Raw genomic sequence first — 15868 nt, 5'->3', positions numbered from 1 at the left:
GAGGACAGGAAGGAGAGACAGAGGAACACAGAATGGTAGGTCCAGGTGTATCTGAAAGACAAAAAAAACACATGTTAAAGAAATAAATAATAATTACAAATTCAAACAGGTTGAGCAGAGTAAGTAAAGACAGTAGCAGAGTGAAAAGTGTGGTCAGTTTGTCCTCCAGCAGTCTAAGCCTATAGCAGCATAACTAAGGGACAGCTCAGGAAACCCAAGCCGACCCTAACTATAGGATTTATCAAAAAGGAAAGTCTTAAGCCGAGTTTTAAAACTGGATAATGTGTCAGCCTCATGGACAGAGATTGGAAGTTGGTTCCACAAGAGAGGAGCCTGATAACTGAAAGATCTGCCTCCCATTCTGTTTTTGTAAATTCTAGGAACCACAAGTAAACCTGCAGCCTGAGAGCGAAGTGCTCTGTTAGGAAAATATGGAACAATAAGATCTGTAATGTAAGATGGAGCTAGGTTGTTGAGAGCTTTGTAGGTTAGGAGTAAGATTTTGAATTCTATTCTGGACTTGACAGGGAGTCAATGGAGAGAAACTAAAACTGGAGAAATATGATCTCTCCCAGTAACTCCAGTTAAGACTCTGGCAGCAGCATTTTGGATCAGCTGAAGACGTTTTAAAAAAGTATTTGGACACCCAGATAATAAACCATAGCAATAGTCCAGTCTAGATGTGACAAATGCATGGACCAGTTTTTCTGCATCATTTTTAGATCAGATGTTTCTAATGTTAGTGATATTACGCAGGTGGAAGAAGGCAGTTCTAGTAATGTTTTTAATGTGGGGGGTAAAAGACATGTCCTGATCAAAAATAACACCAAGATTTTTAACATTAGAGCTGGAGGACAGATTAATGTCATCTAAGGAGGGAGAAAGACTGAAAAATTCATTCCTAAGGTGCTCAGGTCCAAAAACCAAAACCTCAGTCTTGTCTGTGTTCAACAGGAGAAAATTAAGGGTCATCCAGGTTTTTATGTCTTTAAGACATGCTTGTAGTCTGAGTAGCTGATTGGATTCATTGGGTTTAATGGACAAATATGATTGTGTGTCATCAGCATAACAATGGAAATTTATCCCATGCTGTTTAATAACTTTACCTAATGGAAGCATATATAAAGTAAAGAGTATTGGCCCAAGCACTGAGCCCTGAGGAACTCCATGACTAACTTTGGTGTATGAAGAAGATTTATTATTTACATTTACAAATTGGAATCTATCAGATAGATATGATTTAAACCATTTTAGAGCCGTTCCTGTAATCCCAATATCATATTCAACCCTCTGTAGTAAAATATTGTGATCAACTGTATCAAATGCAGCACTGAGGTCTAACAGGACCAGTATGACACAAGTCCATTGTCTAAGGCCATGAGAATATCATTAGTGACTTTTACTAGTGCTGTTTCTGTGCTATGATGAGCTCTAAACCCTGACTGAAACTCTTCAAACAGATTATTTCTTTGTAGATGTTCACGCAACTGACCTGCAACTATTTTCTCTAGAATTTTTGAGATGAAAGTTAGATTAGATATAGGTCTATAGTTGGCCAGAATTTCTGAATCAAGGTCAGACTTCTTAAGTAAAGGTTTAATTACAGCAACCTTAAAGCGCTGTGGTACATAACCATCCATTAAAGACAAATTAAGTAGATCCAAAATGTGGACATTAATTAGTGGAAATACCTCTTTAAACAGTCTGGTTGAGATGGGATCTAGCAGGCATGTGGATGGTTTGGATGAGGTTATTATTTTTGACAATTCAGAGCTCAACAGGACAAAAACTGTCCAAACATAAATCAGGCTCTAGTGAAATTTTTAAAGTTGCCTCATTTGACAGGGGCCTAGAGACAGAAGGAAGGATGGTTTGAATTTTCTCTCTAATTGAAATAATTTTATTTATAAAGAATCTCATGAAGTCATCACTACTTATAGTTGTAGGGATACATGGTTCAACAGAGGACAAACATATTTATAACTCTTGGTGTTACAGATGTTGAGCTGAGTTTTGTGTGGAAGTAGTTGAGAGTCATCCCCATCACATACTCCGAGCTCTAACACATCTCGACCTACTGTATGTTTAAAACTTTGGCATACGTACAAGCATTCCTTGAAGGAATGTTTTATCATATAATTTAGATTTATTTTTATTTGTAATAACCAAAACAGCTCTAGTTAGGACCATAATAACTCAGTACCATATATTAAAATAAATTGTCAGATTTTGTGTAATATGACTCCTTAGTCAAACACAAGTTTAATAAATGTCCAGAGGACTAAACTTAACTTTTTTAGATTTTCCTACCTGGATTATTGAGCATGCATCAGGATATTTAATGTAATGTCAGCAATGGTCCTCAAAAGTTCAGGGTCAAGTTTCTTTATTTGTCATTCGCAACACACGTGGTACATGAGGTGGAACGAAAGCGAGTACACAGGGTCCTAGTTACATCCAGCAATAGCAAAAGTATAAATTGTAAAAAACAAAAAAGCAAAAACAGTAATAAGATCGAAGATATGAACTAAGAAATACGCTAAACACTAGTAGTACAAAAACAATACGCCGAACAGCAGCATGAACATGAGTCTGTGTGAGCAGATAAGTACGAATTAATACAGCAGTATGAAATAAATCAGCAGCATGAGATCAGCAGCACATATCAGCAATCAAGTGGCATTACAGTGATTTTTTTCACAGTGATCATCCTGATTAGGGATTCATGAGTCAAACAGCTTCAGGGTAGAAGCTAGGCCTATCGCAATAAACAATAAATCAGTTAATTGCATGATAAATTAAAATGAGGTTGATAAATTTCATTTATCGGCTTTATCGTTTCTTTGTGTCTCTCTCTGACCCCTCCCTTTCTCTTTTCTCTTTAAAATCTTTTTTAACTTTCCAAAATCGCGTTTTTGGATCATTAAAAGCAGCTAAGCTGAGAAGCTAAGCTACGAGCTAAGCTAACAGGCCGACCTCGGGGAAAAAAAACCTCCCTCGTGTCGAAGCTCCAAAATTCACGGTTGAAACCCGTGCCTTCGTGTTTTTCTCTGCAAAAAGAAGCTGAGAACTTGTTTACTGTTTTTTTTTAATTAAAAGCTTTGTGTGAAAAATGCTATGCTGAAGAGCTCAAACCACACCGAGCATCCGCCATTTTGAGAACTGAAGAGAGACAGCCCATGTCATGTCAAGGGGCCTCCCTTCCATTTTTCTTAAAGAGACACGCCGCTCGCTATCACTATCCATCCTTCGGTTCAAACAGTCTTATATTGCCATCCGGTGGTCAGTAAAGGTACTACATGCAAACAAATTTAACCAACATTTCTTCTAAAATTTGACAATAATTGCTAATATTGCTGAACAATATTATCATTTATCTCAATAATTTCTGTGACAATTAATCACCCAGCAAAATTTGTTATCATGACAGACCTAGTAGAAGCTGTTCCTCAGTCTATTGGTTCTACACTTAATGCTGCTCAACCTCCTGCCTGAGGGGAGCGAGGTCAAAAGTGTGTGTGCTGGGTGAGTGGGGTCTTTCATGATGCAGGTGGCTCTCTTCCTGCATCTGGATGTATAGAAGTCTGTGATGGTGGGGAGACTGACTCCAACAGACTTCTGTGCAGCCTCAAAGCCCATAAACACTATAGAGTCCTCAGCATACATGTTAATGCAAACCATGTGTCAGCTTATTAACCTTTATCTGCTGCTTTCTTTATGATTTAACTTTGCTTTTTTGTTGATAACTGGAGATAGGGAAACTTTTAAATCTGTCAGGTCCAAATAAATATGATATTTTTGATAAGCATATGATATGACAGAGCTGCTAAAAATGCAAAAATAAATAAATAATTTGTTTAGGTACTAAAAATAACCTCAGATGTTTCTGGTAGCTGTTACTGTAAATCCACCAAGACAGAGTGTTTTGGGTTTTAGTTCACGTTCTGTTAGAACCAAAACAGTAATAGGTTTCTGATTTCAAAATTTATTGAGGTGAATTATGACTGAAAGATTTTCAAGATTTCTCTAAAAAAAGTATTTTGATTTGTGTATGTGACTCTTGTTCTCCTTTTTATCCATTCTCACCCTCAGAGCAAACAAAATGAGGCCTAACTGAGCGCTTGCAGCAGTATTGGACAAATCTCTGTTTCCCACAGCAGAGATTCTGCAAGCCACCTCAAGACGTGACACAGCTACAAACCCCACTCCAAACTTCATGTGACTTGAGCTTACTAAGGTGGAGATGGTGAACTGACAGCTGAAGACCAGCAGGCAACAAAAAGCCACCAATCAGACCCATCTTCGGCAGACATGTCAGGGCTCAAACGTCACCGCGATGGAAAGATTGCTGGACTGTATGATCTTGACAAGACGCTGGGTCGGGGTCACTTTGCCGTGGTCAAGCTGGCTCGTCATGTATTCACTGGGGAAAAGGTAAGCTTGTCTATATTTGTGCATAAAAGTGCAATGTTTTGAAACTAAACCAGCAAAATCAAATGTACAGTTTGTCTGAGAAGTCACTTTTATAAACAAAAACATCATTGGTTTTCCCATAAATGTGTTTCTTCATCTATTTCACAATGGGTTGTGTTGATTTTAGCTTTTATGATGGATTTTTGATATATCATGCACTTATTGTTTTTAGTAGAGTTGATCCAGACTTCACTAAAGACTAAGAACTTGAAGTTTTGCATAATAAACATTTAAATAGTTTTACTATCTCCACTACATTTTAGCAGTGGGTAGTAACAGGTCTCTTGAAAATGAGTTCTCGCGGCTCAATGAGACTACCTGTATAAATAAAGGAAAAAAAAAAAAGTTTTCACTTTTACTTCCGTCTCTTGTCCAGGTTGCTGTAAAGGTGATAGACAAGACTAAGCTGGACCCAGTGGCGAGGAGTCACCTTTTCCAGGAGGTACGATGCATGAAAATGGTGCAGCACCCCAACGTGGTGCGCCTTTACGAGGTCATCGACACAGCCACCAAACTCTACCTCATCCTGGAGCTGGGCGACGGAGGAGACATGTACGACTGCATCATGAAGCACGATGGAGGCCTCAGTGAAGAGGTGAGACAAAACCTCTCAGATATGCACATTACCTGCAGAACTGTAAGGTTACTCTTTTATAAAGCCACCGGACCTTGGACTTGTCTCAAGATACAGCAATAAAACAGATATCAATAAAAGGCATAGTGAAATGAGATGAGAATCGTTTTTTGGGAACGTACTTTTCATTTTATTACTTTTTTTTATTATGGGGAAAAACAGTTTTGGGGAAATAGAGTAGAACAGGTTGATGGTAGTTGGAGACCCACGTGTGCACTGCAGCTACAGATACTTTGAGGTTAATAAAGTCCAGGCACCACTGGTTAAAAGTGTGTGACAAAGTTGTTAAAGTGCAGCTGAAAGGTGGGAAGGAAATGAGAAATCTGTTGGTGTCGGTACGATTTTGTTGAACTTTTATAATTTACTCAGTGAGGTTTTCACTAACTGGTTCTTCTGTGAAAACACTGACAACCTCAAAAAGATTTTGCACAACTTGCTTAATTTCTTTTTAGTTCAGAGATAAATAAGCACAGTGGCATAACTCATTGTTCTCCCCTTTTGTCTGCATTTTAACAAGAATGCTTTATTTTTTTAATTTTAAGGTCCAGGTTTTTAATTCTGGAAGTTCCTACACTCTGGTCCTTAGTTCATTTTAGATCTGAAAAAAAAAAACGTGTTTAGTTTTCCTCTTTAAAGTCTTTATAAGCCCACTTTTGTCAAACTGGCTAACTTATAGGTTTGTTGTACCTGAGTCTTGTAACCATATATAGAATATTATTTTTAGTTGATTTCAGCTTGACATGTTGGGGAGGGAAAGGAAACCTAGATATTAAAGTGGTCTGAAATTTGTTTATGGCTGACAGTGATTATATTTACATGAACAAGCAGAGTTCATCAATTTGGATCCCTCCTATGTGGTGCTGTTTGTAAAGTTACACAGTCAAAAATTAACAGCTTTTGGTTTATTTAGTCTTTCATAAGACAAAAAAGTTTTTTTTTCCAAAATCATATTTTCACCATGTTATTCATACATTTATAAATGTCATACTTCCAAACTAAATACTTAACTTGCAAGTTAAATATTTAGTTAGCAAGCTAAATATTTAGCTCCACAATAAATATTTAGTTTACAAACTAAATGTTTATGTGCAAGCTAAATGCTGAATTTACAAGTTTGCAAGTTAAATATTTAACTTGCAAGCTAAATGTTTAGCTAGCAAGTTAAATATTTATGTCCGACCCAAATGTTTAGTTAGCACATTAAATATTTATTTTGGAAATTAAATGTTTAGTTTGGAAAATAAATATTTAGGTCCAAGCTAAATATTTTGTTAGCAAATTAAATATTTAGTTTAGGAATTAACTGTTTAGCCTAGAAGATAAATATTTAGTTTGAAAATTAAATGTTTAGTTTTGAAAATAAATATTTAGCTAGGAAATTTAATATTTAATTTACACCTAAACGTTTAGTTTACTAACTAAATAATTAACTTGCAAGTTAAATATTTAGTTTGTAAATTAAACATTTATCTTGGACATAAACATTTAGTTTGTAAACTAAATATTTAGTGTGGAGCTAAATATTTAGCTTGTAAATTAAATCTTTAGTTTGGAACTATGACATTTATAAATGTATGAATAACATGGTAACATTTTTTTTCTTATGAAAGGCATAAACTAAAATGTTGCTGTTAATTTTTGACTGTGTAACTTTACAAACAGCGCTCCATACCCTTCTAGTACATTTTCTGGCCACTTGTAGGCAACAAAGTTTAAAAGCAGTGTTACAACCGGCAAAAGGCTTGTTGCGCCAGTTGTAACATATGGGGTGGGCGTTTCCACCTCTGCACACCTCAAGCAGCCACGGAGTCAGATGAAAAGGTTTTAACGGTGTTTATTTACAATGTGAATAAATGAATGATATACAGTGGAGTCTTACCAGACTTCAGGGTGAGCCTCGGGCCAAAATAACAAACAAAACAAACTGTTTTTCCTATTTTTATCACTTACCTAATAAATTAAAGTAAACAAAAATACAGGTCTCTTACCTGATCTAAACTAACAAAAACAGGAGAAAAAGATCTTAACTAAAATGGCAGCTCACCCCTATATCTACACCTCTAGATGCAGGAAGAGGGCTACCTGCATCATGAAGGACCCCACTCACCCAGCACACACACTTTTTGCCCCACTCCCCTCATGAAGGAGGTTGAGTGTAGAACCACTAGACTGAGGAACAGCTTCTACCCTGAGGCTGTTAGACTCATGGATCTCTAACTAGAATAATCACTGTGAAAAACCATATCATGTTTCTGCTGATCTGTTTCATGTTGCTGCTGATCTGTTTCATGTTGCTGCTGATCTGTTTCAATGTTGATGTGTTCATGCGTGCACATCCGCTCACACAGACTCATGTTCATGTTTGTGCTGATGTTCAATGTTTTATGTTATGAGTGCTTAGTGTATATTTAGTTGATGTTTTTCTTAGTTCATATCTTAGATGTTATTACTGTTTTTCTTGGACATTTTATTGTTGGATGTAACTGGGACCCTGTGTACATAATTTCGCTCCACCACATGTACCACATGAGGTGCTAATGACAATAAAGAATCTCTGACTCTCTCTCTCTGACAAGAACTCCTCACTAAACTAAGCTAATTTTAACAGTAGACAGCAGGTCAGCTGTGGCTGGTTGGGACACGCAGAGTGAATGGGAAAACACCAACGTCATCTGCAACTCGGCTCCTCTTTAAGCAGCAACCTCCAGGCAGGCAGCCAATCACAGCTCCGTTCAGCAGTGTCTTCCTCCAGCTGCACACCTGGACACTAATTGGCACAATTTGGCTTTTGAACACTGGTTCATAGGCAGTTTAAGACAGCAGTTGTAACATCTGCATAGTCTCTATTAGTAATAGTAGCATGTTAGTTTAGCTAGCAAAAATGTTCAACTTAAAGTGTAAAATTCAGCTTTTTAAAGTTACGTTTTTCATATTTACTTATTCAGCTTTGGAAGTACGAAACACTTTCTTTACAGAATGTTCCTAGTTCGTTTTCTAGCTAGCTTTTTATTTTATTTTTTTAGCTCGTTAACGGTTTTAAGTCAAAGCCAAATGTATTTATAAAGCACATTAAAAACAGCAGCTGTTACCAAAGTGCTTAACAATAAGATCAAGGCAGTAATTAAAGAAAAATAATAATAAGATGTAATTAAAACATAAAAAAACACAAAAACAATGAAATACTAAATCGGATCATACGGTGTTAAACATCCGTGAAAACAGGTGTGTTTTTAGTAGATATTTAAAAACAGGAAGTGAAGTGGCCTGTCTGATGTTGAGGGCAGATTGTTCCAGAGTTTAGGGCCCATGACTGAAAAAGCCCGATCTCCTCTGAGCTTCAACCAAAAGCAGCTGATCAGATGATCTCAGTGCTCGAGACGGAACATCTGGTTGAAGTAGCTCACAGAGATATGAAGGTGCAAGACCATTTAGGCACTTAAAGGTCAACAGGAGAATTTTAAAATCAATTCTCTGATATGTACAGGGAGCCAGTGAAGGGAGGACAAAACTGGTGAAATGTGCTCAAACCTACGAGTTCCTGTTAAAAGCTGAGCTGCAACATCTTGGACGAGCTGGAGGCGTGAAAGAGAACCCTGACTGACCCCAACACAAAGCGTGTTACAGTAGTCTAGCCAGGTTGAAACAAATGCGTGGACTGTTCTTTTCAAAGTCTGATCTGGTCAACACGGACTTAAACTTAGCTATCTGCCTTAACTGTAAGAAGCTTTTCTGCAGAACAGAGTTAATTTGTTTATTAAACTCAAAACCAGAGTCTAAAACCATCCTGAGATTTGTACACAATTTCTCTAAAGCCTTTATTTTCTGGCTGCTGCAAGTCACATCCACAAATACCTTTATAGATATTCTGTGGGACTGAGGTCTGGAGATAGACTTCCTTAATGTGCACCATCTTTAGCTATGGTACTATTTGTTGCTGTGTTGGTGCACTTTGTGTCATTGTGTTGTTGGAAGACCCATCCAGGACTCATCTTCTGTGGTCTGGCTGAGGACAGAAACTTCTCATGCCAGATTTAATGGTATATGGCTCTGTTCATTGATTCCTCAACACAATGAAAATCACCCATTACAGAAAAACAGCCCCAAAACATGACGTTTCCACCTCCGTGCTACACCTGATGGTGTTCTTGATCATACTCAACATTTATCTTCCTCTAAACTGGGTTGAATCGGTGCTATGAGCTCCATTTTAGTCTCATTTGACTAAAACATTTCATCCCGTGCCTTGTCTGAGTCGTTCAGATGTTCACTGGCAAACGTAAGACGTGCCTGAACATGAGCAGGAAGTCCTTGCAGGCAGTGTTCAGTTTATTACAGTGTAGTGTGTAATCCGTGTATTCTTAGTGACTGTGGTCACGATCGTCCTCGCCCCATGAGGCGAGGAAGAAATAGATCTCTGTGAAATTGATTCTTGTAACCATTTTCGATCACTTTCTGTTTTCACTGTCCGTTCACAGCTCTTATATGTAAACTAGCTAATTAAAGTTAGTTCCCAGACTGAGAGTGAACTGGACCGAACATTAAAATGTAACTAACAGACAAATATTGTGACAAGTTTCCTGTTGCTTGACACTATTTATGTCTCTCTCCCAGGTGGCCAAGTGTTATTTTGCCCAAATCGTCCACGCCATTTCCTACTGCCACCGGCTCCATGTGGTGCACAGGGACCTGAAGCCTGAAAACGTGGTTTTCTTTGAGAAGCAGGGCGTCGTCAAGCTCACCGATTTTGGCTTTAGCAACCGCTTTCAGCCCGGGAAAAAACTGAATACCTCCTGTGGCTCCCTGGCTTACTCAGCTCCCGAAATACTGCTGGGGGACGAGTATGATGCTCCTGCTGTGGGTAAGTCTTAACAAAACTGAAACAAGTGAGAAGATGACTGTGCTTGTTGGTTTGCTTGGTGTTATATTTGGTCTCAGTTTAAACCCAGCAACCAAGCAAAGTGCATTGTGTTCACTTTAACTGCACTGTATGATACGATGGAGCTTTAGGGCCACGCTAAGATAAAAAAAATTTTAAGGCATAAAATTACGAGAATAAAGTCATACGAGACTTTTTGGTTTTTTCCAGCTCTTGTTTATTTTATTTTTTTCCACGAGTCAGATCCACAACGCAACCTGTCAATTAATCCAGTAGGCGTGTCAGCAAATGACCAGTCTGAAGTTCAATGCTCCTTACCAGCAGAGAGCTGCTGCAGCCCATCAGAGTCTAAGCAGGTTCAAAGTCCTGATACTGATTATAATCTGATGCTGATATGCTCACAGATTAACTATCTCCTTATTTGTAAAACCAAAACCAAAATATAACTTAACAAGATGCTCAACATTCTTCTTTTTACCACAGTTAAAACGCGGTAAACTATGTTTATCGTTTCGAAGTTCGGATAATATAATGTCTTTATTCTGGTAATATTATCCGTCTTTATTCTCATATGAGTTTATTCTCGTAATTTTATGACTTTATTCTCATAATAAATTTAATTTATTATAATAAGTTATATTTCTTTATTATCATACGACTTTGTTCTTGTAATATTGTGACTTTATTTTCTTAATATTATGACTTTATTTTAATATTATGACTTTATTCTCGTAATATTATGATTATGTTCTCGTAATGTTATGATTATGTTCTCGTAATATTATGACTTTGTTCTCGTAATATTATGACTTTATTCTTGTAATATTATGACTTTATTCTCGTAATATTATGACTTTACTCTCGTAATATTATAATTTTATTCTCATAATATTATGTTTTTATTCTTGTAATATTATGACTTTATTCTCTTAATATTATGACTTTATTCTTGTAATATTATGACTTTATTCTCGTAATATTATGATTATGTTCTCGTAATGTTATGATTATGTTCTCTTAATATTATGACTTTATTCTCATAATATTATGACTTTATCCTCGTAATATTATGATTATGTTCTCGTAATGTTATGATTATGTTCTCGTAATATTATGATTTTATTCTCATAATATTATGACTTTATTCTCTTAATATTATGACTTTATTTTCTTAATATTATGACTTTATTCTCATAATATTCTGATTTTAGTCTCGTAATATTATGATTATGTTCTCGTAATATTAAGACTTTATTCTCATAATATTATGACTTTATTCTCGTAATATTATGATTATGTTCTCGTAATATTATGATTATGTTCTCTTAATATTATGACTTTGTTCTTGTAATATTATGACTTTATTCTCGTAATATTGTGACTTTATTCTCATAATATTATGACTTTATTCTCATAGTGATACAAGTTTATTCTCGTATTAATATTATGACTTTATTCTCATAATATTATAACTTTATTCTCGTAATATTATGACTTTATTCTTGTAATATTATGACTTTATTTCCGTAATATTACAAGTTTTTTCTCGTAATTTTATGGCTTTTAATTTTTTTTTCTTAGCTTGGCCCTAATGCTCCGTCATAGTATGAACTACTTCATTTAATTTATAGACTCTGCAGACGTCACCTGCTGGCAGCTTTATCAGATAGCTAAATGGTAAATGGTAAATGGAGCTTACTTCTATAGCGCCTTCCAGCCCCCTATGAGGGGCCCCAAGGCGCTTTACAGTACCAGCCATCCACCCATTCACACGCACATTCATACACCGGTGGCGGTAGGCTGCCATGCAAGGCGCCATCCAGTCCCACCGGGAGCAACTCGGGGTTAAGTGTCTTGCCCAGGGACACAACGGCACATGGTGTGGGAAGTCGGGATTCGAACCTCCAACCTTCCGATCAGAGGTCGGCTGCCACTACCACTGCACCACGGCCGCCCATAACAGTCCTTTTATTTTGCTGATAAAAGGACTGTTCAATGTCCAAGTTTTGTCAGATAGCGAAATATAGATTGGAAATAAAAAGATCTGGAGCACTGCAATGCTTACACCTGCAGTTTATTTTTGTCCGCAGTTTAATTTTCCTGTCAGTCGCAGCCTTTCTTAGTAAAAATCTGATATCTGATCAGGCTGAAATTGGTTTCCTCAGCAGCCTCTTCCTCCTTAACTGGAGCTCACACACACACCTGAAGCGGCGTCACTGGCATCGTTTCCACCACATCCCTCCCTGAGATAGCAGCGCTCGGATATCGGATTAAATTGTAATGGGGAAAAAGAAATCGAAGCAGAAGCGAGGGTTCAGAGAGGAGAGAAGGAGCGTAAGAAACAAGAGGAAAATTGACAGAGCGAGAAAAGGCATCAGCAGTCCCTCTGTCTACCCAGAGGCCACTGCGCCGAGCAGGAACAGGAGGGGGAGCGAGAGAGAAGCGTTTTCTGATTTCTTTTTTTCTGACTGAGTGGAGTTGCAGTGGCTATTTCATTCTGTCCTCTCCTCTCCCTCTTTCTCTATCCTCCTTGCCAAGCAGCTTTTATATCTCAGAAGTGGAACAATCGTTGTCCTGTTTGGCATGTGTGTGTTTGAAGTTTGGTGGACATTTTCATTGTCAGTCCTCTCGAGCAGCAGCTGCACCACTCCCATGTCATTGTTCATTCAGCTGAGATGATGATGTTTTGATTGCTGGGACTATCCACCCAGTCAGGACGCAGTACTGTAGGCTTGAACAGAGCGGTGCAGTCTGCTGCAGACAGATCAGCAGTCCTGCCTGACACCTGGGAGGCTCGAGGTTACCTGGCCTGGCTTTACAACCGACTCGCTGGCAGCCCGTCAGGTTCACACGTTTTTCTGATGACTCGCCCAGTTTGTTGCAGAGATAAAGAGACTGTCTGCACTCTCTTTTATCGAGCCAAGCCTGTAAGCACTTTTTTGTAAGCCAGTGCTCGATAAAATGAGAAGTGAATCGGGCCTTCACAGCACTCGAGTCATTTAGCAGAAGCTGGAGAAGATTAAAATAGTTGAACGTTCTTTGTTCTGAGACAAGAGCTGCAGCTAATTGTATTTCCTGTTTATTTTCTTGATTAATCTTACATTTAAAGTTCAAAATATTTGTGAGATTAGTTGAACTTATTGTTCTTCACAACAGGATGTTTTGGTCGTCATAGGTTGAAATTTAAAAAGTGGTTCTCAGAATTCATTCCCTTGGGTCAAGACATTCAACAGACACTTTTCTGTTTAAGATCATTATTGTTTGAGTTCATTTTAGTTTTTTTTTAAAATAAGATCTAAATGTTGGGTTTGTAAGTGTTTTAACTTGCAATGTGGCAGCAGTTCTATTGAACCTATTGAATATTATAGTCAGATATTGCAATTTGTAGATGGGCCCTAAACTCCAGTTTCACGTCTGGTGTTGTGCTTAACTTTGTTTTCCCATCCATGCTGGAAACCAAACTAAACACAACACCTGCTGCACAGATCCCAGCATCATTGCAAGTCCCTGCGTATGCTGCATTCGAAGCTGTGAGAGTGATTCTGTGAGCACGGATTTCTTAAACGAGCGACAGATTCTTTGAGTTCTTAGTTTATTTTGACCCATGGAGCTTCATAATAATTCATCCGTCCATCATCTTCACCAGCAGTCACTGTGAGAGGTGGGGGACACCCTGGACGGGTTGTTAGTCCATCACAGGGATACATAAAGACAAACAAGACAACCATTCACTCTCACTCACACTTAGGGACAATTTAGAGTTACCAATCAGTCTGGTCTGTGGGAGGAAACTGGAGTACTGGAGAAAACCCGCCTGTGCACATGGAGGACATTCAAACTCCACTCTGGTGGATCCAAGGTTGGGAAAAGATCCTGCGACCTTCTCGCTGAGAGGCGACAGCTCAAACCACTGTAGTGCCATGCGCTTCATAATAATCCAGTAGATTTTTGGAACGCTCCACCTCTCTTAAGAAAGTCATTGAACAGTTTTTTTTGGCTTAGATTAAAGTTCTCATCTTAATTTTAGAGAAACCCGTGGTTCTGAAAGGATCCCACTATTACAGCTGTGTTAAAGAATCAAAGTCTCATAAGTCATTACTTGAAAGGCTGTTACTGCTTTTACAGCAGCATGTGGCTGAGTGGTTAGAGCAGTCGTCCTCCAGTGCAAGAGTTTGGGGTTTGAATCCACCAACAGTCACGTGCCAAAATGTTTCTGGGCAAGACACTGAATCCCTCATAGCCTCTGATGTGTGTCCCATCAGTGTATGAATGTGATAAATCTCTGATTAGTCTCTTTAGAATGATTTGTACAATTAGCTTTGTAGAGATCTAGTAGAGTGATGTATGAACGGGTAAATGAGGCACAGCTTGTGTTGTAAAGAGCTTTGAGTATATTGATAAGATAGAAAGGTGCTATATAAGTACAGTCCATTTACCATTTACTTTTAAATCTTAGGAGAAAAATGGCTATAATACATTAATACACATGGACTCACTCCAGTTTGTTAAACAAGTCAGTAGTGGGTGTTGATGCATCAATGATGCATCAAGCATCCTGACTAAAATGTGAATGTCTGGTGTAAACATCATCCTAGATGTATTTAAATCCATGCCTTCTCGTTCAGCAGCAGAGTTAGGGAGCAACATTTATGTTGACATAATTTAACAGCATCTTTGTAAGTGTTATTTTTCCTATGATGTGTCACATTAGGTGTGAGTTCTTTCCCCTTTGCTATTCATACATTAAACCCTCTGACATGGCCATAGCAAACGTGAGATATTACTGTATTAATGGCATCAGTGCTAGAATCCACAGACTGCTTCAAGTCCTCTTGTCTGGGGAAAAAAGTGTGTAAAAAAAAAAAAAAAGAAATCATATATATATGATGTATATATCATGATGGTTAATGATAGGTACAAGTGTCTTCTTTTGGCTTTTCCCTCTTCAGGTGTCTCCACAGCGAGTCACCCTCCATCTCTCTATGCATCCTCTGTCCTCACTCCAACTAACTCCATGTCTTCTCTAACTGCATCCATATATCTCCTCTTTGTCTTTTTTCCTGGCAGCTGCATTTCTAATATCCTTCTTCCAGTATACCCACTGTCCCTCCTCTGGACATGTCCAAACCATCTCAATCTGGCCTCTCTAACTTTATCTCCCAGGTGTTCAACCTGTGCTAGTGTTTCCCTTAGATAACCGGCCATGGCGGGGCGAGTTGGAGGTGGAACATCTGAGCCGCACGCTGTTTGTGCCGACAGTTTTCGAGTGTGTGTGTGTGTGTGTGTGTGTGTGTGTGTGTGGGGGGGGGGGCCAGCGTGAGGGTCTTTAGGTTCTTTTAGCTAGCGCACCTGTATTGCGAGCTGCTGGTTTAGCGTTACATCAGTGCTGACAGGTTGGTGTTGGGTGGGGTTTGATAGATGGGGCGGGGCACCCCGCTTGTATAATGGTAGGGGAAACACTGATTGATGATCTCATTCCTGATCTTATCCATCCTTGCTGTAGTAGCCCAGTCATCTGTAAGCTCTTTCTTACCACCCAGACCTTTTAACAGCTCCTCTCTGAATTTCTCACAACATTCTTCCTTCTTCATCTTCCATCATTTGGTCTTCTCTGATTTTACTCGTCTTCACAACAACAGTCATTTTACACACAACCATCTGATACTGTCTGGCCACGCTCTCCCCTGCCACAACCTTACAGTCTCCAATCTCCCTCAGGTTTCCTCTTCTACACAGAATGTAGTCGACCTGCGTACTCCTTCCTCCACTCTTACAGGTCACTCTATGTTCCTCCCTCTTTTGGAAATAGGTATTGACTATAGCCATTTCCATTCTTTTGGCAAAATCCACCACCATCTGTCCTTCCTGGTTTCTTTCCTTGACAT

General features: G+C 38.4%; 2 protein-coding genes across 2 annotated transcripts in view; one reads left to right on the top strand and one right to left on the bottom strand.

Moving 5' to 3' along the window:
- Positions 1-15868, bottom strand: part of LOC119425684 (growth factor receptor-bound protein 10) — a gene marked incomplete in the record, with an annotated part of 634378 nt that overhangs the window by 297771 nt on the left and 320739 nt on the right.
- LOC119425683 (SNF-related serine/threonine-protein kinase) overlaps positions 1-15868 on the top strand; it is a 32401-nt gene that overhangs the window by 5897 nt on the left and 10636 nt on the right. Inside the window, exons 2-4 of the mRNA XM_037693227.1 lie at positions 4093-4434; positions 4850-5068; positions 9719-9965. Coding sequence (XP_037549155.1) covers positions 4312-4434; positions 4850-5068; positions 9719-9965 — 589 coding nt within the window. The 5' untranslated portion in view covers positions 4093-4311. The remainder of the gene's footprint in view (positions 1-4092; positions 4435-4849; positions 5069-9718; positions 9966-15868) is intronic.

The sequence above is a fragment of the Nematolebias whitei genome, chromosome 19 (genome assembly GCF_014905685.2).
Source record: "Nematolebias whitei isolate Nwh7 chromosome 19, NemWhi1, whole genome shotgun sequence".
NCBI classification, from domain to species: Eukaryota; Metazoa; Chordata; class Actinopteri; order Cyprinodontiformes; family Rivulidae; genus Nematolebias; species Nematolebias whitei.
The sequence above is the reverse complement of the archived record's forward strand: the minus strand, read 5'-3'. Positions and strand labels throughout refer to the sequence as shown.